Source organism: Euleptes europaea, chromosome 3 (genome assembly GCF_029931775.1).
Source record: "Euleptes europaea isolate rEulEur1 chromosome 3, rEulEur1.hap1, whole genome shotgun sequence".
Lineage (NCBI taxonomy): Eukaryota > Metazoa > Chordata > Lepidosauria > Squamata > Sphaerodactylidae > Euleptes > Euleptes europaea.
This window is the reverse complement of record NC_079314.1, coordinates 37,744,650-37,769,762: the sequence shown is the minus strand read 5'-3', so window position 1 is coordinate 37,769,762 and position 25,113 is coordinate 37,744,650. Positions and strand designations below refer to the sequence as shown.

Genomic DNA, 25,113 nt, shown 5'->3' with positions numbered 1-25,113 from the left:
AGACTAACAGAAATATTTTCTGGCAGGGTATGAGCTTTCTGAAGAAGTGAGCTGTATCTGAAGAAGTGAGCTGTGGCTCACGAAAGGTCATACCCTGTCAGAAAATATTTTTGTTAGTCTTTAAGGTGCTACTGGACTCTTGCTCTTTTCTACTAGAAAATATTTTTGTTAGTCTTTAAGGTGCTACTGGACTCTTGCTCTTTTATTTTTAAAGAATTTTTATTATTTTCTCATTTAATATATCATACATGTAACACTACTCAGTTGTAGAAATTTATAAATGCAAATTAAAAATCTAATAAAATTTCTAATACAAATAAAAGTGACTTCCCCTTCACTTTCTTCCGTCTAAAAATAAATTGTAAGTACTTTTGCTAACACTATAATCCCCGTCTCTATAAGAAATTCGTCCTTTTCCTGTTTTGTCTAATACAAATCTTATAGTATCCTAATTAGCCATTATACAAAATGTATACATGGGATTAAACAAAATGTATCCTTTAGGTTGATCCTTCAATAAATCATTTTCACAATAGGTTCTCCACGCCTCCTTTCCCCCTGAAAGTTATGGATTATCGCTAGGTGTTTATATAATAATAAAAGGAATTACCCAACATCTCTTTCCATTCATTAAAAGAATAGTTATTTTATGTATATAATTTCCAACAAAGTTTGCCCATCCTTTTTAAGCATATTAATATTTAATAAATCAATATCAATTATAATTCTCTTTCCGTTTAAACCAGTCCATTTAACCCATTCCCTTGCTCTTTTCTACCAGAAAATATTTTTGTTAAGTCTTTAAGGCACTACTGGACTCTTGCTCTTTTCTACCAGAAAATATTTTATTTAGTCTTTAAGGCGCTACTGGATTCTTGCTCTTTTCTACCAGAAAATATTTTATTTAGTCTTTAAGGCGCTACTGGACTCTTGCTCTTTTCTACCAGAAAATATTTTTGTTAGTCTTCAAGGCGCTACTGGACTCTTGCTCTTTTCTACCAGAAAATATTTTTGTTAGTCTTTAAGGTGCTCCTGGACTCTTGCTCTTTTCTACCAGAAAATATTTTATTTAGTCTTTAAGGTGCTACTGGACTCTTGCTCTTTTCTACCAGAAAATATTTTATTTAGTCTTTAAGGTGCTACTGGACTCTTGCTCTTTTCTACCAGAAAATATTTTATTTAGTCTTTAAGGCGCTACTGGACTCTTGCTCTTTTCTACCAGAAAATATTTTTGTTAGTCTTCAAGGCGCTACTGGACTCTTGCTCTTTTCTACCAGAAAATATTTTATTTAGTCTTTAAGGCGCTACTGGACTCTTGCTCTTTTCTACCAGAAAATATTTTATTTAGTCTTTAAGGCGCTACTGGACTCTTGCTCTTTTCTACCAGAAAATATTTTATTTAGTCTTTAAGGCGCTACTGGACTCTTGCTCTTTTCTACCAGAAAATATTTTATTTAGTCTTTAAGGTGCTACTGGACTCTTGCTCTTTTCTACCAGAAAATATTTTATTTAGTCTTTAAGGCGCTACTGGACTCTTGCTCTTTTCTACCAGAAAATATTTTTGTTAGTCTTTAAGGTGCTCCTGGACTCTTGCTCTTTTCTACTACTGCAGACGGACTAACACGGCGACCCACTGCGAATTATCATCATAGAGATGTCAGGGGTAGAGCGATACCCAAATCCTAGCCGGGGATGGTTTCCTATTCTCACCGGAAGTTGCGCTTTCTGACGTTTCCCCTGTGGTCTCTCTCTCTCTCTCTCTCTCTCTCTCTCTCGCCCCTCCTTCCGCTTCTACTTGCGATGGGAGCGGCTTGCCCGGCCCCGCCTTTTCCCCCCGCATGTGACCAATCACGGACACCCGGGGGGGCGGGGCGCTGTGCTAGGTGAGACCGGGCTGGCGGAGCCATGGGGACCGTGCACGCGCGGGTAAGGAGCAGGTCGCTCGTGTCCTTGGACGCCCGGGGGGGGGGGCAGGGCGCGTCCCGCTCTGCTGCTTCCCCCCCCCCTGCGTGGGAAGGAGCATGTGCAGAGTTTCCAGGAGGAGGAGGGAGGCGGCGAAGGGCTTGGCCGGGAGGTCCGAGGCCCTCGCCGCTGACCACCTCTTACTCGCGACGGAGCCCCGCACCACCCGCTTGCCTTCACGCGGCCAAGGGCAGCGCGCACGCACACCCCGTGGGAACGTGGGCGTTCGGCTGTCGGCCCTGTGCGTGGCAGTGGGCAGAGCTAGTGCGTGGAGGGTGGCTCTGCGGCCTCCCCCTCCAACCGCCGCCAGAAGGGGGACGAGGCCGGAAGGCTGCTGGAAGGTGCAGCTGGCTCTCGCGCGAGATAAAAGGCAGAGGAGAAGCGAGAGGGCGGTGGGATGCCGGGCCCGGGATCCAAGCACCGCACCATTTGCTCAGAAAAGCAGAGGACACTGCAGCCCTAGACGAAATTGCAGCCATAAGAATGGATAGCTATCCAGTCTTGTTTAGAGTTGCCGGGAAGTTGCAATAAAATATAGGACGTGAGGTTTTTAAAAGGTAATGAAAGGCTTAGGGATTTTTTTTCCTGAAAAAGAAAGGGGGGGGGAGAACCAGTGCGTTAAATGCATCGGCATTTAAATGCATCAGCATGAATAAATACACAATTAGCAACATACTTGAATCACGTCAAATAACATCTATCGTGTTAAAACTGCCACTCTTTAAGTAAAGAAGTGTTTTTTCCTCTGCCCAGAATCTAAACTTCATTGGGTGATCAAACTAGCCTGATCTCATCAGAAGCTAAGCAGGGTGGACCCTGGCAAGTATTTGGAAGGGAGACCAACGAAGAATACCAGGGTCGTGACGCGGAGGCAGGCAATGTCAAACCACTCTGAACGTCTCTTGCCTTGAAAACCCCATGGGTCACCATAAGTTAAATGTGACTTCATGGCAAAAAAAATATATGACCATTTAATTCTTTTATCCTGTCACGTCCTGATCAAGAAAAAAAAGTTCTGAAATTTCTTTGTTGTAGCAGGGGTGAATATGATAAAAGCAGAAGTTTGAAAAAAATGTTTGCAGTCTGATAAGGATAATGACTGGTAGCGTTTAGTAAAACCTGTTGAGAGGCTCAGATGAAAACAGTGTAATTGTTAAACAGCTTGATAGTCTTGAAACTCTTAATAAATAAAAAAAACAGTAGGATTCTTTTGGCAGTTTCAGATCATAGGCAGATCAGAGCAGTCTCTCTTCTAGTCCAGTATCCTGTATCACACAGTTGCCAACTATTTGCCCTGGTCCATGAAGACCATCTGATGTTGCCTCCTAGTGCTGATATTTAGAGATTTACTGCCTCAAGATGTGGAGGGTTTTTTAGTCACTATGGCTAATAGCCACTGAGGGATCTATTATCCATCCATGAATCTAACTAATCCCCAACTATGCTCACATTGTCACTGTGCCCACAGGCAATTAATTCCTGGGTTTATTTAAGATATTTATATTCTGCCTTTCGACAGTGCCCAAGGTAGCTCACAAGATATGAATAAATACGCAATAAGCAACATACTTGAATCACGTACTATCGGTCTATTCAGGGACATTAGGGTATTGACCATTTTCTTTTCAGTTTCTTTTGTAAAAACTCCTAGAGCAGAATTTGTGTTTTTCACCGCTACCACACACTGAGCCAAAACTTTCACCTTAAAGGTTTAACAAATTATATTCTAGCATGAGTTTTCTTGTACTGGAAACAACTATGTTGGATGCACTGAGTAAATCTTAACTATGCAGATCTTTAGGTAGAAGGTTTTGGGAAACAGGATTGTTAAACTGAGGAACTATAGGGTGAATTGTAATTATATAAAACTCAAGGCTAATCACAAAAACATAGAGCCCATTTGCTATTAACACTTGTATTGGGTGGGAAGTTCCAGGTTTTGCTAAGATAATTAACACATGCAGTGACTAAGAAATTCTAAACCACAGTCCAGGAGATGGGGATGATATAGAACCTCTTGCTGAATTAGAATGTAAAGTCTGGTTGGTAAAGAATTGTGACTTTCATGTCAGCACAGATCATTCTGGGAAACTGAAATATTTTTCCACTGATTTCTGAATATTGATAATGTTAGAATAAACTATCATTGGTTTTGGAAGGCATGCCTGTGGTCAGTGACAGAGAAAAACTACCTCAATTACTTGTATTAACATGATGAGCAAGTCGTTTTAAAACTGTATCATTTCAGTTTAAGACAAGCAGAATGGTATTTGTGGAACGTTGATAAAAGGCTGTTTGATCAGTAACCAAGTAATTTCACTGTTACAGTTTCGGATACGTATTTATCTTATAGAGTCTGGAGCCGCTTCCGATGACTGGGACTGATTTTGGTCCTTTAGGAGACGAATCTGAACTAATTGAAGTTGAACCAGAAACCAAACAGGAGATTTTGGAAAATAAAGATGTGGGTATTTGGGTAATTTAAATATTGTGTGTATATTTATGTATATATGAAATTGAACTTCTAAATCAGTGTTTAACTATGCTTAAATTAAAAAAGTTAACATTCTCGTATGTACAATAATGTATATAATAAATATGCGTAAGAGATATTTATAACAGGTACAGGGTGAGCATGTCTACCCTGTGAAATTAAGAACTTCATGTCTTGTATTTTGCAACAAATTCCATTCTCTGCACAACTCTCAACCACGATAAGTCTAATCTGAAAGTATCTTTGTTTTGTTAGTGGGCCGTTAGTTTCACTAGCGTGTAGGGCTCTTTTACTTTCATCAGCCAGTCATGAATTTGGGGCTTATTTTTTTGCTTTTGGGTCCTAGCAAACGCCGGTTTGGCTGTGGTAAACATATTTAAAACAACAAAGTCAAAGATTTTTAGTGGTGTCAACTACACAGTTTCACAGTAAAATCTCTAATCCAATTGATAATTTCTACCATTAGTTTCCAGTAATCTGTTGCCTGTTTACATGCCTACCATATGTGGAAAAAGTCTGCCTTCTCTACATCACAAAACCAGCACTTACTACTCCCGATTACATAGATAGTTGCCTGAAAGTGGTTAGGTATCATTGATAGATCATTTTCATCAGATTTTCCATGTAACAGAGGCAAATTGTAAGGATTCTATATGTAAATATATCTATATCTCCACTTTTTGTAATCTAAATCACTACAAATGTCTTTTTGCCATAAGTACGCTATTATCAGGTTTAAATAGTGCATTTGATAAAATGGTATACAGGTTCAAAAAAAGGCGAACTTCACATGTAGTTAATATTTTCTCAAATTTCGACATAGGTCATAACACAAAACCTTCCTGTAACATATCACATAGGTAACCTTTGACTTGCTGATACTGAAAAACCAAACAACTCGAGCGACTATGATCTTTAACATGATATTGTCTGGTTGTTTATTATCAAATCTACACAGGTTTAATATTCTTATGATAATTTTCATTTGCAGGTTGTGGTTCAGCATGTACACTTTGATGGGCTTGGAAGGACCAAAGATGACGTTATTATGTTTGAAATTGGTGATGTTTTCAAGGCTAAAAATCTCATTGATGTAAGTGAAATTAATGGAGCATATTTAATGTTTTTTATGTTTTTAATGTTTTGCCAATTCTCAAATGTATTGTACTATGGAGTTACCCAAGATCTGTACTGACGAAACAGGTATGTATTAAACAGATAACAGGTTGATAGAATAGAGTCATGTGTGTGCTTCAAGAATTTCAGTTGTTGTTGGCAACATAATTACTCAGTGTTGTCAGTCATTTCATATACTTGTTTGATTGGGCTGCGAAGCTGATTTAAATAAGGTGTAACTTGTGGGCTACACTGTTGGTGTAGCTGTTACATACATGTTATTGTTACATGAATCAAAACTGAATATTTGATGCCTTCGCTAAACTGTGCAAAACATGCTTAATTGCTAAAGTACATTAATTAATTTCATATTCAAAAAAACTAACGAACGTTCTCAGGATTTCCAACATTTCTCTATCTGTCTTCAGGATTCCCAGAAATTCTATATCTAATTATGGGACCAGATTGGGGAATTATAGGATCATGGGTTTTGTAGGCAACATTGTATAGTACATGTAACAAAGTTAATTCTGAGAAAGGAAGATGGAATTTACAGACAGGAGCTGCAAGTGCTGTTATGCTTTTAAAAAACAATTTAGGAAATACTTATTTTTATTCAAAACATTTATGTGCCACATTTCCACCCAAATACAGTCTCCAAGGTGGCAAACATTAAAATATTTTGACATTAACCCCCCCCCCAAAAAGTGTATATACACTATTTCAATAAAAGCATATAAATAGACATAACACGAAAAACCCAAGAAGAGGCCAATAACCATTATTGGGGGTATTCCAAACAGAACAAATACTTCTTCACCCACTGGCGGATGAAGAGGGACACAGATGGAAATCCTTGGGGATGGAGTTCCAAAGTTTTGATGACCTAGAAGTCCCATTCTTGGTTTGCCACCTGCTAGCCTCAGATGGCAGGGGCACCCAAAGCTTGGCCTGCAAAGATGATGAGAGTGGACAGATAGGTTGATATAGGAGGTGGTCCTTAAGGTATGTTGGCCCCAAACCATATATGCCTTTAAAGCTCAATACCAGTACCTTGAATTGGGCCTGGAAACAATTTGGGAGCTAGCGTTTATGGAACATAACTGGAGTAACTGTTCCTGTACATTCAGTCATACTGTTTTATTAAAACTTGAGTTTGAACTCATTATCTATTTTGAAGGTAATGAGGAAATCGCATGAAGCTCGTGAAAAGCTGCTCCGTCTAGGAATTTTTAGACAGGTGGAAGTTCTGATTGATACATGTCAAGGTAATTGTGTCCATGTCTGAAATGCCAAGGATTAACTATCTCATTTCTCAGGAATGTGACTAAGTTTATTTTGAACCATTTATAATATATGGAGGCAAAAACTTGAAAATAATTGAATGATATTTATATCCTGCTTTATGTGTACCAACCTTCTGTGGACAGCTGTTTCTCAATGTGCAGATGTTCTTAAAATTAAAGAAGCTGCTTAAGAAATACCTTGAGATGTCTGTTACCTGTTTGTCAGTTGGAACTATAAGATTTTAAAAATGTATTGTGAATACTGTACTGTCCATAAGAATCTGCATGGTGTAGTGGTTAAGAGTGGTGGACTCTGATTTGTAGAACTGGGTTCAGTTCCTACCTCTCCGTATGAAGTCTGCTGGCTGACCTTGGGCCAGTCATAATTCTCTCAGAACTCTCTCAGCCCCACCTACTTCACAAGTTGCATGTTGTGGGGAGGAGAAGGGAATGTGATTGTAAGCCACTTTGAGACTCCTTACAGTAGAGATATAAAATCCTACTCCTTCTTCTTCACTAATTCCTCTGTGTATCTAGGAGATGATGCTCTTCCAAATGGTTTAGACATAACATTTGAAGTAACAGAACTGAGAAGGTTAACTGGAAGCTATAACACAATGGTCGGCAATAACGAAGGGAGCATGGTAAGAGCCGTTTCATAAATTGTTGCATCTTTGTTCTTGGTGATGTGATATAGACCAGTTTACTCACATGAGAACCAGAATTTACGCACTCCAAGGAGATGACATCTTACATTTAGATTAGCATATAAGAATGGCAATGAGAAAATGAGTTGAGATAGCCAATGAGAGGGAGAGTTAATCAGCCAGTCACAGGGAATATCTACTGAAAGATAATTCAGACCAAATAGCTGTGAATGATACTTGTTTGATCGATCAAAGTGATGGATCATTGACACCTATTGAGGACATTTTCAACAATTAGCAAGACTAGGAAGTTCCAAAATTGCAGCAGAGTGTCAGGGCACGCAAGCATATTCCTCATATCAACCCCCGGTACGTAAATTTTTGAGGGAGGTTTTCTGATCTGCCTTCCAACATCAGGTTTTGAAACAACTTGACTAGACTAGAAGGGCAATTAAAGAAGATAATACACAATAAACCAATATTTGCTGTAATTGAAATCCGATTTTTATTTATATATTTTCATGTATAGTCTGCCTTTCTCACTGGGACTCAAGGTGGATTACAACCACGATGCAACTATGTAGTCAGTCATTAACCTGATGACATGACAGGTCCTCAGGTGTATTTTGTTACACATGGAATTTCTATATGAAATGTGGAATAAAGCAGAAATAGTCTAAACTATTTTTGTATTGAATAATGTGCTCTCTTTAATAGGATTAAACCTTTTTCTTCAGAAGAACAAATGCTGAAAATCTGAGGGATAAAAGAATGGAATGATTTTACAGGGTAAAGGTTATTGGTTAAGTGTGCAGGTATTCTTGCAAAGCTGTATATTTGTCAATGATTGCTCTGGTATTTTTGTAGGTACTTGGGCTCAAGCTCCCTAATATCTTTGGACGTGCTGAGAAGGTGACATTTCAGTTTTCTTATGGTACCAAGGAAACATCTTACGGCCTGTCTTTCTTTAAACCACAGCCTGGACACTTCGAGAGGAAGTAAGATCTTTACACAATATACTTACACACCTTTACTCTGGACACAAGGTCCACCACTTTGCTTTGTGACCAAAAAGGGTTTGCTCTGGACACAGAGTCCGCCACTCCAAACCACCGCTCTTAACCACTACACCACACCTGGCATCCCTGTGTCCAGAGCAAAGGTGTGTCTGTGTGAAGGAGGTGGAGGAGAGGTGGATGGGAAAGGGCACTGGTACTGTTATATTCCCACCTAGAGCAAAATGTTATGTATATCACTTTCTTTCCGCAGAAGAGAAAGAAGAGAGAAGCTGCTGTGGTAGCTCTAAAGCAGGGGTGGGGAACCTTTTTTCTGCCAAGGGCCATTTGGATATTTATAACATCGTTCGCGGGCCATACAAAATTATCAACTTAAAAATTAGCCTTCTATATTTGGTCAAACATTTAGCCAAGAGGCATGACCGGAGACAGCTCTGAGTGTTTGCCACATAGAGCGACTCTCTTTTGAGCTCTGCAATCCCCAGCTGGGCCCAAGAGATTCAGGCAGGGCAGCAAACATAAGACGGAGTGAGCAACAAGCTGCTCGGGGGTTGTAGGTGAAGGAGCCCAGTCCAGTAATGCCCCGATACAGCACTTTCCCGCCCTACGTATCTTTTGCAGAACTTAGAGGGGAAAGAACCAGAAGGGAGAGGGGGTACCGACCAAGCCCCAAGCAGGCAGGCAACCAACCGGTGGCGCAGTCGCCCACCTGATGGCACAGAATGGTCTGTTGCACCACCCGATTGTAGCCATCCAGCCGCATGCCGGAGTTGCTCCTGCTCCGCATGGTCTGGGCTGGATTTTACAGCTGGCTCCTGCTACCTCCGCCTGCAGGAATGAAATGAGGACACACTGGCTAAGAACTCTCCCCCCAAAAAACATTCTGGCCCTGCCCCCTTTAACCCCTCCATTGTCGCCACTTCCGCCCCAGCCCTCTTGTAGCACAGAGGGAATACGTTTCTCCACGGCCCGGGTGCAAAAGAGTTAACACAGTTTCTTGGGCGGTCCTAGCAGCTCCATAGCTAATGTCTCTTCTGCAAGGGGGAAAGAAGGTTCCTTTTCTCGGCAAAACAAACTCACATCCGCCTTGAATAGAGGCTATTCCTGACCGTGGGAGGGGACGGATCGCCAGTCTTAGATCCTTCTGAGCTAGAGATCTGCCAGGGCCCACGAAGGGCCAGACCAAATAATTTCACAGGCCTTATGTGGCCCCTGGGCCTGACGTTCCCCACCCCTGCTCTAAAGGGAGGGAAAATAATGTGATTACTGTAGCATTAGGGAAACAGAGGAGAGCTGCTTTCAATTGCTTAGGGAGTGACTGGGCACGCCCAAGTGACCTTCTGCCCACCTGTCCTGAAGGACTTACCAATTGCATTGCAAGAAACACCAATCTGACTTGAAGGTTCCAGTGCTGGCCTGAGGACACAACTGGTGGTTTGTGTTGGCTGACGGGCCTGACTGCTGTTGCGCTGCTAGTAAAGCAATATCCATTTGTGCCTTTACACTGGTTCACTTCATAAGAATGCAAATAGTATTTGTTGACTAGAGGGTGAAGGGTTGTTGACCCGTTGCAGCATTTTGAGGTCCATTTAAAGGTCCCAAACCGAGGATCATCGGCGCAACCTTCTCCAGTAGACAGCGCTTTATAATGCTGAATGAGCCACTGCCATAGAGATCTTGCCTTACAAGTCAGAATACATTTTTAGCTTCAATGACAAAAAATAGCATTAAAGACTTTTGCTCTTAAGCATGTATTTTTCATTCACATCCTTTCATTACAGTAATCTTAAATTTCATTTTTTTCTGTAGTGTTTCTCTCAATCTGTATAAAGTAACTGGGCAGTTCCCCTGGAGTTCTCTTCGCGAAACTGACAGAGGAATATCAACAGAAATTAATGTAGGTAACCTAACACTACTTGCTGTTAATTTGCCTGGCAATTGGGTTTCACAAATCTAGCCACCATTGGCAACTATCTCTCCCCTCTGGCAATTGCCCTGTCAGGCATACAGATCTCTCCCCAGAGTTCTTGTGAATTGTGAAAGTTCAGAGGGCATCTTTTTGCTGCCCACAAGAGACCAGCCCTTTCCTAAGTTCCGTTTTTGCATCTACTCCATTGCAACCAAAAAGGGTAAGCCACACAACAGTCAGATGCAAATTGAGTCAGGATGCAACCTCTAACCTTTTCTGCAGTAGCTGCAATAGCTAATTCTTGTCAGTCCTCACTGTTGCCTTTAGGAACGAGTAAGCCCTTGTGTGCACTTGGGCAGCCCAGTGTCTCATGCATGGGAGAACTCCCTGACAGAGAACGTGTAAAGCTTAGCCAGCCCATTTGTCCACTTGCTGCTCATCTCCCTTGCAGGAAATGTGCAGTGCCGGCATCCACCTTCTGGGGGCATAACAATTCTGCACAGAGAATTGTTCCCTTTTGCTCCCAGAGAGCCATCTCACCCTGTCAATACCTGCCTTGTGGACTTCATTGACAACTCTTGTCAAGAGCCTGTGAGAAGTCAGTGCTGTGTGTTTCTCAGGAGCAGCAGCTTCTGGAGTTGGTTTCAAAGCTTGGCCGTGTCATCGGCAGTAGAACAGCTAGACTCATACTGCTAATCTAGCTTCTGTAGTAAGGCTCAAGTTGGCTTTTTCTGCCTCACATCATTCCCATAAATATACAAATGGAAAATGCTGAGGATGCTTTTGTTTGTTTAAACAATTTATAAGCCCACTTTTCTCTCAGACAACTGGGACCCAAGGCAGGCAACAGACTGAAAACATTATGAAGCACAAAACGCTGCACTATTAAAACTGCCAGCAGAAATCTTTATTAATAAGACATTCATAAGATACCTCTGCTTCAGACTGTAGAAGCCATCCAGAGACTCCCAAGGTACTCTGCCATACAGCCCTTGTGAAATCGCAGGAGAGTTCCCCTAACTTCCTAGTTTCTCTTGGAAGGCTGTTCCTTTGGGCTATAGCAGAGAGCCCACAGACAGACTGAAATGGAATTAAGGGTAACTGTCAGGTGCTACTTTGGTAAGTGACGTTGGCTCATACTGGGAGATGGTTCTGCAGGTTTGTGGACCCCAGGTCATGAAGGTGAGTGCCAGCACTTTGCATTTGACTCAGAAACCAGTGGGCAACTAATGTAAAGATTGCAAAATGGGTATGATATGATCTCTGTGGCGTTCTCCTGATAACAGACAAGCTGCTGCATTTTGCACCAGTTACAATTTCCAAATCATATTCAAAGACAGCATCATGTAGAGCATGTCACGACATTTATGCCTCAAGTTTACTGTTAGGCCAGATCAGCAGCAGGGAGAAAGCTTGTGGGCCAAATGTAGTTGGTCAAAAGCACTTTTGGCCACGGCAGTCGCTTGTAATAGGGCCTGGGTCCAACAGGACTTCCAAGCTCCTCATGGTGTTTTTCAGAAAAAGTCGGACCCCCTCTAACAAGAGGAGTAAAATCCCCTTACCAATCAGTGCCGCCTTCATCTTGTCAGGGTTCAGTGTCAAAGAACTGTTTTTGTCCTGCATTTTTCTCATTCACAGTTAAAATGTTTTGCTTTATAGTTTCCAATATGGAAGACTAACCATACGTTAAAATGGGAAGGTGTCTGGAGAGAACTTGGCTGCCTTGCAAGAACGGCATCATTTTCTGTTCGAGAAGAAAGCGGACACTCGCTCAAGTCTTCTGTCTCGGTAAATTCTCCCCCCTTTAGAATATGAATTTTGCAATAATGTAACCCACTGGAAGGTGTTGAATAATGTAGTCAGTTGAATTTAAAATAACTGCATTAGAAGCACTGTGGCTCCATTGTTGCCCAGAAACGTTAGAGAGATTGCTAGTTTACTGGGTTCTACAGGGTTATGCAACGCAGTGAAATAATTGGCTTCCCCCCCCCCCACAACAGTCTCTACGCTCACCAAGTATCTTAGGGTACATCCCTCAGTGAAGGAAATTTTGCGATGGCTGGTAGTGTTGGTATCCAGGAAACTGAAAGTACACTTATCTGGTGTGTAAGCCTATGCAGAGGCATGCTTGGTTCTTGTTCCTTGAGCAGCTTTCTTAGTTTACTTGCGCACAGGCTAGTTCTACAGTATGTAGATAGTCTCTGGGGTAAATTGTGGTACTCGGTTGACAAAATGCAAGCCATTTCCACACACAGAAGCAGGTCTTTGGACAGTTTCTCAGCAAACTGTCGTGTGTTGATGCTTTCTTTATGAATGACAGTTTGCTGAAGTTCAGTCAAAAGAGTGAACTAGGAATAGCACAAAATTAATTATTGTAATAAGGAATAACAATAGTATCTTGCTTCCCAGTCCTCTTGGGAGTGTCAGAGTTCAGTAAACTAATTTTTATAAATATGTTGAGGCAGAAAATCTAGAAGTTGCGTTTTCTGAAACTGCGGTAAGTCTGTATGCAGTTTTTTTGTAGCAGGATGTCCCTGTGGCCTGTTCTTAACTTATAAACTCTTGTATGGTTTTTCTCCTCTTAACAGCATGCAATGGTGATTGATTCTCGAAAATCTTCAATCTTGCCCAAAAAAGGTGCTTTGCTGAAAATAAATCAGGTATTGTTTTCTGAACTAAGCACAGGGTGGGTTTTGTCCTTGACCTCAAATGGCAGCATCTATTGATTTATTTTATTTATTGTTTCAATTTGTATCCCGCCCTCACTCCCCGGCCAAGACCGGACTAAGGGTGGCTGTATTGATATACTGTGGAGAATAAGTGTCCTGTACAGCTAAGCTGTTTTCCAGATCATTTCCAAAAGAATGTTTAGTTCAGTTTATAGCAGCCCTAGGACACAAAAACAGTACATGACTAGAGCCGATCATATAGATGTTTACAAAATATTTTTTCTTATTTAATTTGATGCTAACATCGTGGTTTCAAAATGGATTCTCGCCTTTTAGGAGCTGTCTGGTTACACAGGTGGTGACGTGAGCTTTCTAAAAGAGGACTTTGAGCTTCAGTTGAATAGGCCTTTTCTGTGGGATTCAGTAAGTACTCCTGTACTGTCGATAGCTCATAACGAGTACAATGGAAATTATTTTTTGTTGAATTGTTTTAATTTGGGTGGGAGATTTAGCGTTTGGGGTTTCTTTAACGTATAAAATCAGGTCAGAATAGTGATTAATGGTGTTATTCCTGATGAATTTACATTAGGAAGGATGCCCTCTTTCTCTTTTGTTGTTTGTATTAATGATAGCGCCATTAACCATAGCTGTTGGGAGTAATGTAAATATGCCTGGGTACTTCTTGTGGTATGATATTTAAACTTTCCTTATTTGCTGCTGATCTTGCTCTTATGTTGATTCAGCCACTGGAATAATCAAAGGAATTGCTTGACATCTTAAACCATTTTAGTAAATGGAGGGGCCATGGCTCAGTGGTAGAGCCTCTGCTTGGCATGCAGAAGGTCCCAGGTTCAATCCCCGGCATCTCCAGTTAAAAGGGACTAGGCAAGTAGGTGCTGTGAAAGACCTCTGCCTGAGACCCTGGAGAGCCGCTTCCGGTCTGAGTAGACAATACTGACTTTGATGGACCAAGGGTCTGAATCAGTACAAGGCAGCTTCATGTGTTAAAATCTCAGTATACAAGGTGAATCTAGATAAATCAGAATCTTTTGGCTTTAACATGACAGACTGGTCAGAGTACTGAAATAGCTACCGGTAGTCGTCTTGACTTTTTGAGATTCTGTAGAAGTCAGAGCCTGTCTGCTATCTAAATACTGACCTGCCACATGATCTTAAATAAATCACGATGGGTAGCAATGTTAGTCTGCCTGTAGCATTAGAAAAAAACAAGAGTCCAGTAGCAACATTTCTGGCAGGGTATGAGCTTTTTTGAGTCACTTCTTCTGAAGAAGTCAGCTGTGACTCACAAAAGCTCATACCCTGCTAGAAATTTTGTTAGTCTTTAAGGTGCTACTGGACTCTTGATCTTAAATAAAGTTATTGAAAGCAGTCATTGTAAATTGTGGTTTGACTTGGAAAGAAAGTTGGAATTCTGAAGCAGTTTATCTGTATCCTGGATAGGTAGAATGCCTATGGTTAAAATGATGGTGATGCCTTGAGTTCTATTTTTCTTCAGGAATATCCTCTTAGTTGTTGAATCAGAAATAATAGGATATTGGCAGATACACACTAAAGTTTATTTGGCAGAAAAAAACCTCCTAAAGTTGCTGCAACAACATTTTTCCAAAGGATTAGAAATGGAGGAGTAGGAGTTCCCAATATTCGGTATTATTCTCAGGCAGCTTGATTGGAAACTATGGCAGGTTGGTATTATCCTTAGAAAGACGAGAAGCGAATTAAATCATTACTAAAAATAAGCCTGGTGAATTTATTATCCTTCCAGAGAAGGATATAAAAGTGTGACGTCATTTCATTGGAAATGCGACTTTCAGTGTAGAAGAAATCAAAGCCTTGTGGGTACCCTGGACTCTCCCATTGTCTGTGTTTTATAGCGAGTTAATTGGGACAGGCATACCACATCAGTTCTTCCAACCATGCTCTACTGCACATACCGGGTTGCTTTTCTCTTCCTGTAACAACTAGGACAAGAGTGCAGTTTTGTGTCTCACTGGTCTGGTTAATGAAATGGGGATCCTTTCCATCATCGTTTCTTGGGGTGCTAGGGAGATTAGATGAGCATCAAAATTTTTTGCCGAATACTGGCCATCTTTGAAATCCCCCCTTCATCTACCAACCTCCAGCTAAACTGAAACAGTGCATTCATCAATCATCCAACTCCACGTAGAAATTGCCCCTGGAACCACTAAGAAACCTGCCAACATAAGGCATGTTACCATCTGCAGAGAAGCCATAAAGCAGTTAGGGCTAAACCCTTGATGTCATGAAGTTAGCATTGGTCAGCAGGTTTTATTTTAGGCAATTATAAGATTGTTCTGTTTCTGGGTTCTAGTTATACAACTGGTGTGTCTCACTGTCCCTGGTACTGGTAGAACTTCCCAATCACAATTTGAAATGGTTGGGCCCAGGCTAAAAGAAATAGGGCGAAGAGCCCTTTGGCTTGTTCCAGAGGCTCATATTTCTGGCACAGTAACCCCTTTGTATGCTAGATAGCTTCTAGAGAGAGCCAGCGTGGTGTAGTGGTTAAGAGCGGTGGTTTGGAGCAGTGGACTCTGATCTGGATTCCCCACTCCTCCACATGAGCGGCGGAGGCTAATCTGGTGAACTGGATTTGTTTCCCTGCTCCTACACATGAAGCCAGCTGGGTGACCTTGGGCTAGTCACAGCTGTGATAGAGCTCTCTCAGCCTCACCTACCTTACAGGGTCTCTGTTGTGGGGAGGGGAAGGGAAAGGTGATAGTAAGCCGGTTTGATTCTTTCTTAAGTGGTAGAGAAAGTTGGCGTATAAAAACCAACTCCTCCTCCTCCTCCTTCTCTTCCTTGCATTTTTATGAATGTGCTGAAACTCTAGAAAGAAAGGACAGTAATGACAAAGAAAACAGTTCTCAGGAAATAATTTTTCATGCAGCCATTAACCCTTTTAGGAGCTCCTCCATGTTTGTTTTTGGTAACATGATTAAGAGTTCCAGTGAACTTGAGAGCTCATACACTGATTTGTGTCACTGTGGTTGGTTCTAGTAAAAAGTGTTAAGATGTTTGCTCTTTACATTGTTTGTCAGAGTACTCTGAACAGTAATTAGTCTTTTTTTTTAAAGTAAATATATGTTTTTTTGAAGGTTTTCTCAGCTTCGTTCTGGGGAGGAATGTTGGTTCCGATTGGAGACAAACCATCCAGCATCGCTGACAGGCAAGTGATGGTATTTGCTTTGGTTTTACCCAATGAGTTATCTAACTTTACCTTAGTATAGCAGCTTAGTTGATGTGTCTCTTGAATCAAGTAAAGAATTCAAGTAACCAACAGTATACATTATTCCAAACTAGGGTGCACAGGACTGTCTTGGTGAAAGCATTTGATGAAAACTGTTGTTTTTAACCTTGCTGCCACCACCAAACAGACAGAGAACAGGTTTATTTAACCTACTTACTGCTACACCCAAACTACCCAAAAATAAACTACATTGCCACCAGAGTCACTGTTATTGTGACTTACTTATTTTACTTCATATCCATTCATCTTTTATACCTTTCTGTTATCCTCTGCTGCCACCACTTAGCATTGAAGGTAAAATATACTCTCTTAACAGTATATGTATATTTTAGTAATTTGGCATTAATTTGGCATAGGATAGTTATTTATTTATACTCCATTTTCCTTTTCTCCCTTGTACCCTCACAGTATCAGCCCCCTGATTTAGGCTAAGCTGAGAGTGCGTAACTGATCCTAGGTCACCCATCAAGCCTCCATAGAAGAGTGGGAATTCTAACCTGGATCTCCCAATTCTGGTCCACAGTCTGTCTGTCACTGACCATAGGTTAACATGAACTTAAATACAAAAATATATATTCAAGATTGCTAAATAATTTTTCTTTTTAAAAATATCAACAGTGTCAACACTTGTCCTGGTCCAGCCTCTTCCCTCACTGAGTTTTCCCTATTCCGGAGCCATCACGCACTGTGTATGCTCCAGTGGAAAAACCCTCTGCCACCTCTTCAACAGCAGGCTTCTGTTCAAGATCCAGGAACCTCCTAGATGGACCTGTCCACCTCCAGACAAAGATGGCCTAGGGCCATAGCTGAAGCCTGGATCAAGTGGTGAATTGCCCACCTAGCAGCTTAGGGCCTCATACTCTCCAGCCGCTCTCAGGAGAAAAGTACAACTCTCTTAACTCTTGGAAGGAGCTAACTTATAGGAAAAGGTGGGGCTTTCAGTCCCTTTCATTTGAGCTCCAGCCTTAGCTGGATCTAGGATCAGTCACACATTCTCAGCTTAACCTAAATCAGAGGACTGATACTGTGAGGGTACAATGGAGAAAAGGTTCAGCCAAACCAGCTTGTCTTTCAGCCTGGGCAGCTCCTTGCTGCCAGAGTTCTGTTCTGCTTCCTCTTGCTTCCTCTTGTGGAGCTCCCTAAGGTCTGGCTCCTGCCTTTGATGGTTGGTTCCGGCTCTGTTGTTTTCACCTGCCTTCCTGTGACTGTTGTGCCTTCTTGCCCAGCCTGCCAGATACACATTTAGAAAATGTTAAATCCAATCATAGGATATATATGGACAAACATTGTCTTGAAATTTACTGTTTCAAAACATCAGGAGCACAGACCATCCTCCTTCAGGTCTCTTTCTGCCTCTCCTTGAGTTCAAGCCTTAGGTAGAGCTGTGTGAATTTTGTTTTTGGAGCTCTTGGGTTAGACTTTCCACTGGGCGCCTTACCTCCTCTGCCTTATTTCTGTTCTTTCGCCTTGTCAATCCTCTTGTCGCCACTTAACAAGAAGTCTTCCTGCCCTTTTCTGCCTCCCATTTGTCTGCTTATCAGTCACTCTGACTTAGACCTGCCAATATTGCTTACTGGCTCAGCAGAAATCTCAGAAGCCGCAGTACCTTCAGAAGCCGGATTGCGCACTCTTATAGCACAGCAGGAGGGCCCTGCAGACTTTGTGCATAAGAGCCCTGACGTGGCAGAGAGCTCCAGAAGGGAGCCATAAACCACGCCTCTTCGATGTCTGATGGAGATGGCTCAGGAGAAACTCCAGTTCAGACCCCCTGCAGCCGCCCGTGCCTCTCCCAAGCATAATGCAGAGGCATACTGTAGAATAAAACACTTCTTCTAGCCATCATCCCTCATGGCCAACTAGTCTAACGTGAAGGGACCCTCATCTCCTTCTAGCAACTACTCTATATCTTCAGCCTGTATATGAAAAAAGGATTCTATTATTTGTTCATTTTATTTACTTCATTTATACCCAGCCTTTCTCCCCACCCCCCATGGGGACCCAAGGCAGCTTACATCATTCTTCTCTCCTTCGTTTTATCATGACAATAATCCTGTGAAGTTGGTTATGCTGAGAATGTGTGACGGGCCCAAGGTGATCCAGCAAGCTTCCATGGCAGAGGTGGTGTTCTATCCTGGGTCTAAGATTCTAGTCTGACACTCTTAACCACTATATCACATTGGTTGTCATTCTGGGATTCCATTATTACAGGGGTCCCCAATTGTTTGTGCCTGTGGCCACCTTTGGGGTTCTGACACAGCATGGTAGGTGCTCTTGGTCTCTATTATTAAAATATATATGCTTTGGTGTTTTATAACCCACTTGCTAGCAAGATGATAAAGTGTTTTTGGATTATTAGCAGATCATTTAGATATGGATCCAGAATAAGGTGGTAAAATTTGTCATTGGGTATTCATAAATTTGTGATAGATGTGTCCCAGAAGCCCAGTTATTTATAGGGAACATATTGATGAGCAGAGAGGCTTCTGGTTGTTGTTTTTTAAATACATCAAAATGGGACTTTGAATTTTGTGTACTGGTTTGTATTTTGCTGATGAAACATTTCAGCTTATACAGTGGTTAATTCTGGATGTACAGGTCAGTGTGCTGGTACCAGTGTGCTGGTACCTCTTTTCTTGCTGAACTTACCCTAAGTATTTTGTTGGATTTTAATTGAAAAGCGATTGTCAGTATTGATGGCACTGTTACACGTTACGTTTTATTTACTCCCATCACACATCACCAGCATTACATTTGGTTATTATGATATGTTTAATTATGTTTAATTATTTGAACTGTTATAACCATGCAATTTAATTAAAACAAATAATTTTCCTTTTATTGGATTCTTTAACACAACCACCTATTCATGATAGCATTTTTCTCATCTCAAGCTCAGTTGGAAAGTTTTGTTATATCTATTTTATTTATTGTATACTCTGCCTTTCTCCCCAGTGGAACCCAAAGTAGCTTACATAATTCTTCTCCCCTTCTCCATTTTATTCTCACAACCCCGTGAGGTAAGGTTAGACTGAGAGTTTATGGCTCAAGGTTACCAGGTTACCCAGCAAGTTTCTAGGGGAGAATGGAGATCTGAATCTTGGGCTCTCAGATGCTGCTCCGGCATCAACCATTACAACACAGTGGCTGTTACCGCACTAGGTATTCCCAGCGATGTATCAAGAGTTTGGAAATGTTATAAAAAACATCGCTTTAAGAGGGTGTTTGGATACCACGGCTTATAAATGATTGGAAGACGTCTTCACAGTTAAAGGGGCCAAACAAAGTGCGAACAGTATTTTTTATTACGTTTTCAAACTCTTAATACATTGGTGGGAATACATAGAAAGTGCAAACAGTATTTTTTATAAAGTTTTCAAACTCTTAATACATCGTTGGGAATACAAGTGCGGTAACCCCCCGTGGCTGTCTTTGTCTTGTAATGTCTCCTGATTTCTTTTAGATTTTACCTTGGCGGACCAACAAGTGTGCGTGGATTCAACATGTACAGCATTGGACCTCAGAGTGAAGGTGTGGCACTCTTTTAAGTAGTATAATATTACTATAATAAGTATCAGCTATCACTATAATAAGTTGTTACAAGAACTCAGAGAATAGTCTAAAGAGCACTGCTAGTTCTGCTGTAATGTAGTTACTTGTGTTCTCGAAGTGCTGCGTTCTAGAAAATCACACTGTAATCATATAGTTGCATACGTTAAAGTGCCTTCAAGTTGCTTCCAACTCATGGCGACCCTATGAAACAATGTCCTCCAAAACGTCGTATTGTTAACAGCCTTGCAAACTGAGGGCAGTGGCTTCCTTTATAGAGACTATCCGTCTCATATTGGGTCTTCCTCTTTTCCTGCTGCCTTCAACTTTTCCTAGCATGATTGTCTTTTCCAGTGCCTCTTGTTTTCTAATAATGTGACCAAACCCCAATAGCCTCAGTTCAGTCATTTTAGCTTAATCACAGAATATATTATGCTACCTTTTTGGTTAGTTTTCTACTAACTGGCTATAAATGCAAAGAGGCAATGGTGTTTCTGATTGCAGGACCAATTTTGGAAATGTATATTAGGCTAATGATGCTTGCATGCTTGCCTTGTGTTGCCTGAAATAGTTCAGACTAAGAATGTGATAGTATTAGAAATGTACAATTTCCAGATATTTTGAAAACATTGGGGGGGGGGGGACTCTGGAAAAATGGGGGAGGGGGCTCAAGGAAAAAAATTGGAGTTGGCTGCTATGGAAAAGATTCCTGTGTATGGGGGGGGGCGTGATTTTTGCTGATCACTTCCCCTTGGACAGCAGTCCTCCAACTCCCACCTCATGCTTCTCCTTGAAGTCCCTCATCTCCCAGGAGGAGCATGGGGGGTGGGAATCAGGCTGCAGTGAGAGAGGGGATGCAGGGAAGTTGTGCTTCCATGCACGAAATCTAAACAGCATCCACCCCCCCTTTTCCCCCAGGGCCTTTTCATCTCTTGATGATATTTTCTGTTGCCTTACTTTTCTAGGTGATTACCTTGGTGGTGAAGCTTACTGGGCTGGTGGCCTACATTGGTATACACCACTCCCTTTTCGTCCTGGCCGTGGAGGATTTGGAGATCTCTTTCGAACACACTTTTTCCTTAATGCTGGTAACCTTTGCAACCTTAACTATGGTAAGAATCAAGCCCATAAAAACCTCATTTTTCAGTAAGGCATTTGAGTTGCTCTTGCAAAATACAACATGGTTAAGAGCGGTGGTTTGGAGTGGTGGACTCTGATCTGGAGAACTGGGTTTGATTCCCCACTCCTCCACATGAGGGTCAGAGGCTAATCTGGTGAACTGGATTTGTTTCCCCACTCCTATGCACGAAGCCTGGGTGACTTTGGGCTAGTCACATTCTCTCAGCTTCACCTACCTCACAGGTTGTCTGTTGTGGGGAGGGGAAGGGAAGGTGATTGTAAGCCGGTTTGAGTCTCCCTTAAATGCTAGAGAAAGTCGGCATGTAAAAAACCAACTCTTCTTCTAAGTTCAACTGTCCCCACACCTACACATGAAGCCTGCTGGGTGACCTTGGGCTAGTCACAGCTCTCTTAGAGCTCTCTCAGCCCCACCTACCTCACAGGGTGTCTGTTGTGAGGAGGCGAACGGAAGGTATTGTAAGTCAGTTTGATTCTTCCTTAAGTGGTAGAGAAAGTCTGCATAAAAAAAAACCAACTCTTCTTCACTCTTCTCATTCTTATACAAAAAGCTTGTAGACATGTCCGTAAGTATGACTGAATTATGTGTTTGAAGAGGAGTATATTGAAGACTTCTTCCTGTTCCTGAAATAAATGTTGGGCTACCCACTGGTATGAATATATTTTTTACTTGTATCCTCATTGGCTTTATTTCTTTTCTTAGGAGAAGGTCCTAAAGCCCATCTTCGTAAGCTGGCAGAGTGTATCCGATGGTCTTACGGTGCTGGAATAGTTCTCAGGCTTGGAAACATTGCTCGGTTAGAACTCAACTATTGTATCCCTATGGGGGTACAAAGTGGAGATAGGTGTGTTATGCTGGTTTTTCATATCATTTCTACGTTCTGCCTCAAAAATATTTTTAAAACTTAACTAACACTCAGGGCAGCGTGCAGTAAGTGATCAAATCAAAAGTCCAGCAACATGTTAAAGACTGGCAACCAAAAGCTCTGCTCATGACCTGAGTTCGATCCCAATGGAAGTCGGTTTCAGGTAGCCGGCTCAAGGTTGACTCAGCCTTCCATCCTTCCGAGGTCGGTGAAATGAGTACCCAGCTTGCTGGGGGTAAAGGGAAGATGACTGGGGAAGGCACTGGCAAACCACCCCGCAAACAAAGTCTGCCTTGGAAACGTCGGGATGTGACGTCACCCCATGGGTCAGGAATGACCCAGTGCTTGCACAGGGGACCTTTACCTTTACTACCTTTATAGTTTTGTGGCGCTTGATCCCACTTTGTCAGATGCAATGAAGTGAAGGAAGGAGTTGGCACAATTTTTTCTGTACAGTGAGGGAAGAAAGAAGTTTGATGGTGCCTTACCTTCAGTCGCACAGTGACTACAAAACACTACAGTTGCCACATGGAAAGTTACCTTTAGGAGTTTCTACTCCTAAAACGAAAGTCTGCACTGGAGCTACCCTCTTAACCTTAATATGTACAAAGATATCCTATAAATTGGTAGGACATTTAAAGGTAAACAGAGGCTTAGATCTAGGAATTTCGGATAGAAAGATTAGGTTGGCTGATTTTTTTCAAGGAGATGATAGTTTCCAACACAAAAGATTTTTTAAAAAAAACCTAGATCTAGATCTATTGCTATTTTCCCCAAAATTTTAGTATTTCAGGATTCAGTTTTAAGTGCAGTGGAGAAGTTGGAACATTTGATATACCATATTTTTCGCTCCATAAGACGCACTTTTTTCCTCCTCAAAAGTGAGGGGAAATGTTGGTGCATCTTATGGAGTGAATGTGCGTCTTATGGACCCTAGCCCAGTCCATAAGACGCACATTCTAGCTTGGAAGGAAGGTGGGCGGGGCGCACAGAGCTGGCTGGGCGCCCCCCCCCCCGCCTCCCAGCTGGCCGTCTGGGCAGGGAACGCCGGCTTGCGTTGTTCTGGCGCGCCCAGCTCTGTGCGCCCCGCACACCAGAACGACGCGAGTCGCCGTTCCCGCTCCAACGGCCAGCTGGGAGGCGGGCAGGGCGCACAGAGCGGGCCCGCCCGCCTCCCAGCTGGCCTTGGGGCGGGGAACGCCGACTCACGTTGTTCTGGCGCGCCCAGCTCTGTGCACCCCGCCCGCCAGAACGATGCGAGCCGGCGTTCCCCGCCCCGACGGCCAGCTGGGGGGCGGGGGGGTGGCGCACAGAGCAGCTGGGCGCACCAGAATGACGCGAGCCGGCGTTTCCCGCCCTGGCGGCCAGCTGGGGGGGGTGTCTTATGGTCCGGTGCGTCTAATGGAGCAAAAAATACGGTACCTTTATGGTATAATGTGACCAGATTAGAAAAACAGGCTTTGAAGCAATTGAGAGAGCACTCTAATGTCATTTTTAAACCAGGTGACAAAGGAGATACAGTAGTGACTTGGGATATGAAGGATTATATTACAGAAGTGTATAGACAGATAATAGTTGTCACTATTGTGTGTTGGGGATCCTACATTATTGGTTAAAAAAAATAAATTGTTCAAATTTTGGAGGAGGTGATGCTGGAGGGCTACAATAGCAAATCTTTTGGAAAACCCAAATCAGATGCTTCAATTTTATTTTCTACCTAAAATTCATAAACATATTCTCCTGATACCAGGAAGACCCATTGTATCTGGCTGTGGGTCTATTTTAAAGCCACTGGCTATGTATTTAGATCATTCTTTGAAAGCATTTGTTCCTATGAGTATGTCTTTTTTGAAAGACACTAATTGTGTGGACAAGTGTGCAACTGGAGATATAGGAAGTTTATTTTGTCACGTTATAGCCAGCGATTACTGGCCCAGCTTCAGCTTGATCGCTGTCATCTAGATACTGATTTAGAGACATCACCTGTAATGTGAATTTGCTGAAAATGAAGAATAGAACGAGGTTGTATCAGCATAATATAGTAGAATATTGTTTCATTCAACTGTAATGGAGAAGAGAAATTGTCAGCTCAATCCTAACCAGGGTGGGGGTAGGAAACCAGTTTAGGAGCCAGCGTGACCCCAGCGTCGGCATTAGTGCCACTTGCACTGGCTAAACAGGCACTAACACCGGCATGGGGCCACTTAACACTGGCTCCAGAGAGCAGTGCGGCAGCATGAGTTGTGGGCGCCAGCGCAAACTCACCAGCAGCATTTTTCCAGGGAAAGGGCTTGTGCCGGTATCAAAGGGGGTGTTCACAGGGGTGGAGCTGGCTTTAGTCAGCTCCCAAAGCCCATTTGGCCTGGGAATGCCCCCTTTAGCCGGCGCCAAGTTATGCCTGCAAAAAGGCAGGCGTAGCCCCATGAAGCCCTATGGAAGAGTTTAATGGGCTTTTGTTAAAATGACGTTTTTGCCTTCCTTTTTCGTGCTGGGAAGCCACTCAGGAGGTGAGGAGCTGTGCCGTTCCCCGGGCGCTTGTTAACCCACCCCCCTTAGGATTGCGCAATTACTTTATAATCTTTGTTTAGCTGTAGGAGACTCAGAAATGGAAAAAGTAAGTGCAAGGTATCTAAAGGTATTTGGGCTTTTGCTAAAATGACGTTTTTGCCTTCCTTTTTCGTGCTGGGAAGCCACTCAGGAGGTGAGGAGCTGTGCCGTTCCCCGGGCGCTTGTTAACCCACCCCCCTTAGGATTGCGCAATTACTTTATAATCTTTGTTTAGCTGTAGGAGACTCAGAAATGGAAAAACTAAGTGCAAGGTATCTAAAGGTATTTGGGCAATGAATTGTAAATTACTTTTCAAATGAACTGATTAAAGAAACAGGATTACCTCCTTTGTCAATTTCTTTCATTTTTCTAGGATATGTGATGGAATTCAGTTTGGAGCTGGAATAAGGTTCCTGTAATGACAGAGTGACTTCGCAGTGTTGTCCCAACGGGAGCTGCTGAATTCAAGCGTGGCACAGCTGTATCAAAGAAGTTTTCATTATAATAGAAGTATGTGTGAGGGATTTACTTCAATAAAGGAAACTACAGAAAAGAATAATTCCTAGTGGTGTGATGCATTCTTGAAGCTATCGAAGTTCTTAGCCAAAATCTACTCTTACCATTTTTCCATT

The 25,113-nt window shown here is 42.2% G+C and overlaps 1 protein-coding gene across 1 annotated transcript; it reads left to right on the top strand.

Annotated features, from left to right (window-relative positions):
• Nucleotides 1-1,888: 1,888 nt before the first annotated feature.
• On the top strand, nt 1,889-24,929 carry SAMM50 (SAMM50 sorting and assembly machinery component). Its single transcript, XM_056846095.1, has 15 exons — nt 1,889-1,926; nt 4,316-4,426; nt 5,448-5,549; nt 6,753-6,840; nt 7,396-7,502; nt 8,373-8,503; nt 10,331-10,418; nt 12,090-12,218; nt 13,019-13,090; nt 13,436-13,522; nt 16,234-16,304; nt 19,846-19,913; nt 20,897-21,043; nt 21,772-21,913; nt 24,855-24,929. Exons 1-15 carry the CDS (start codon nt 1,906-1,908, stop codon nt 24,898-24,900), a joined length of 1,410 nt encoding a protein of 469 aa, XP_056702073.1. The 5' UTR covers nt 1,889-1,905; the 3' UTR covers nt 24,901-24,929.
• Nucleotides 24,930-25,113: the final 184 nt, after the last annotated feature.

What these genes read in the sequence shown, in the direction of transcription:
- SAMM50 (XM_056846095.1), top strand. Translation starts at nt 1,906, where the DNA reads ATGGGGACCGTGCACGCGCGG. An exon ending in TGGGGACCGTGCACGCGCGG is followed by an intron (nt 1,927 to 4,315) that starts GTAAGGAGCAGG and finishes TTTATCTTATAG; the next exon opens with AGTCTGGAGCCGCTTCCGAT. An exon ending in AGATTTTGGAAAATAAAGAT is followed by an intron (nt 4,427 to 5,447) that starts GTGGGTATTTGG and finishes TTTCATTTGCAG; the next exon opens with GTTGTGGTTCAGCATGTACA.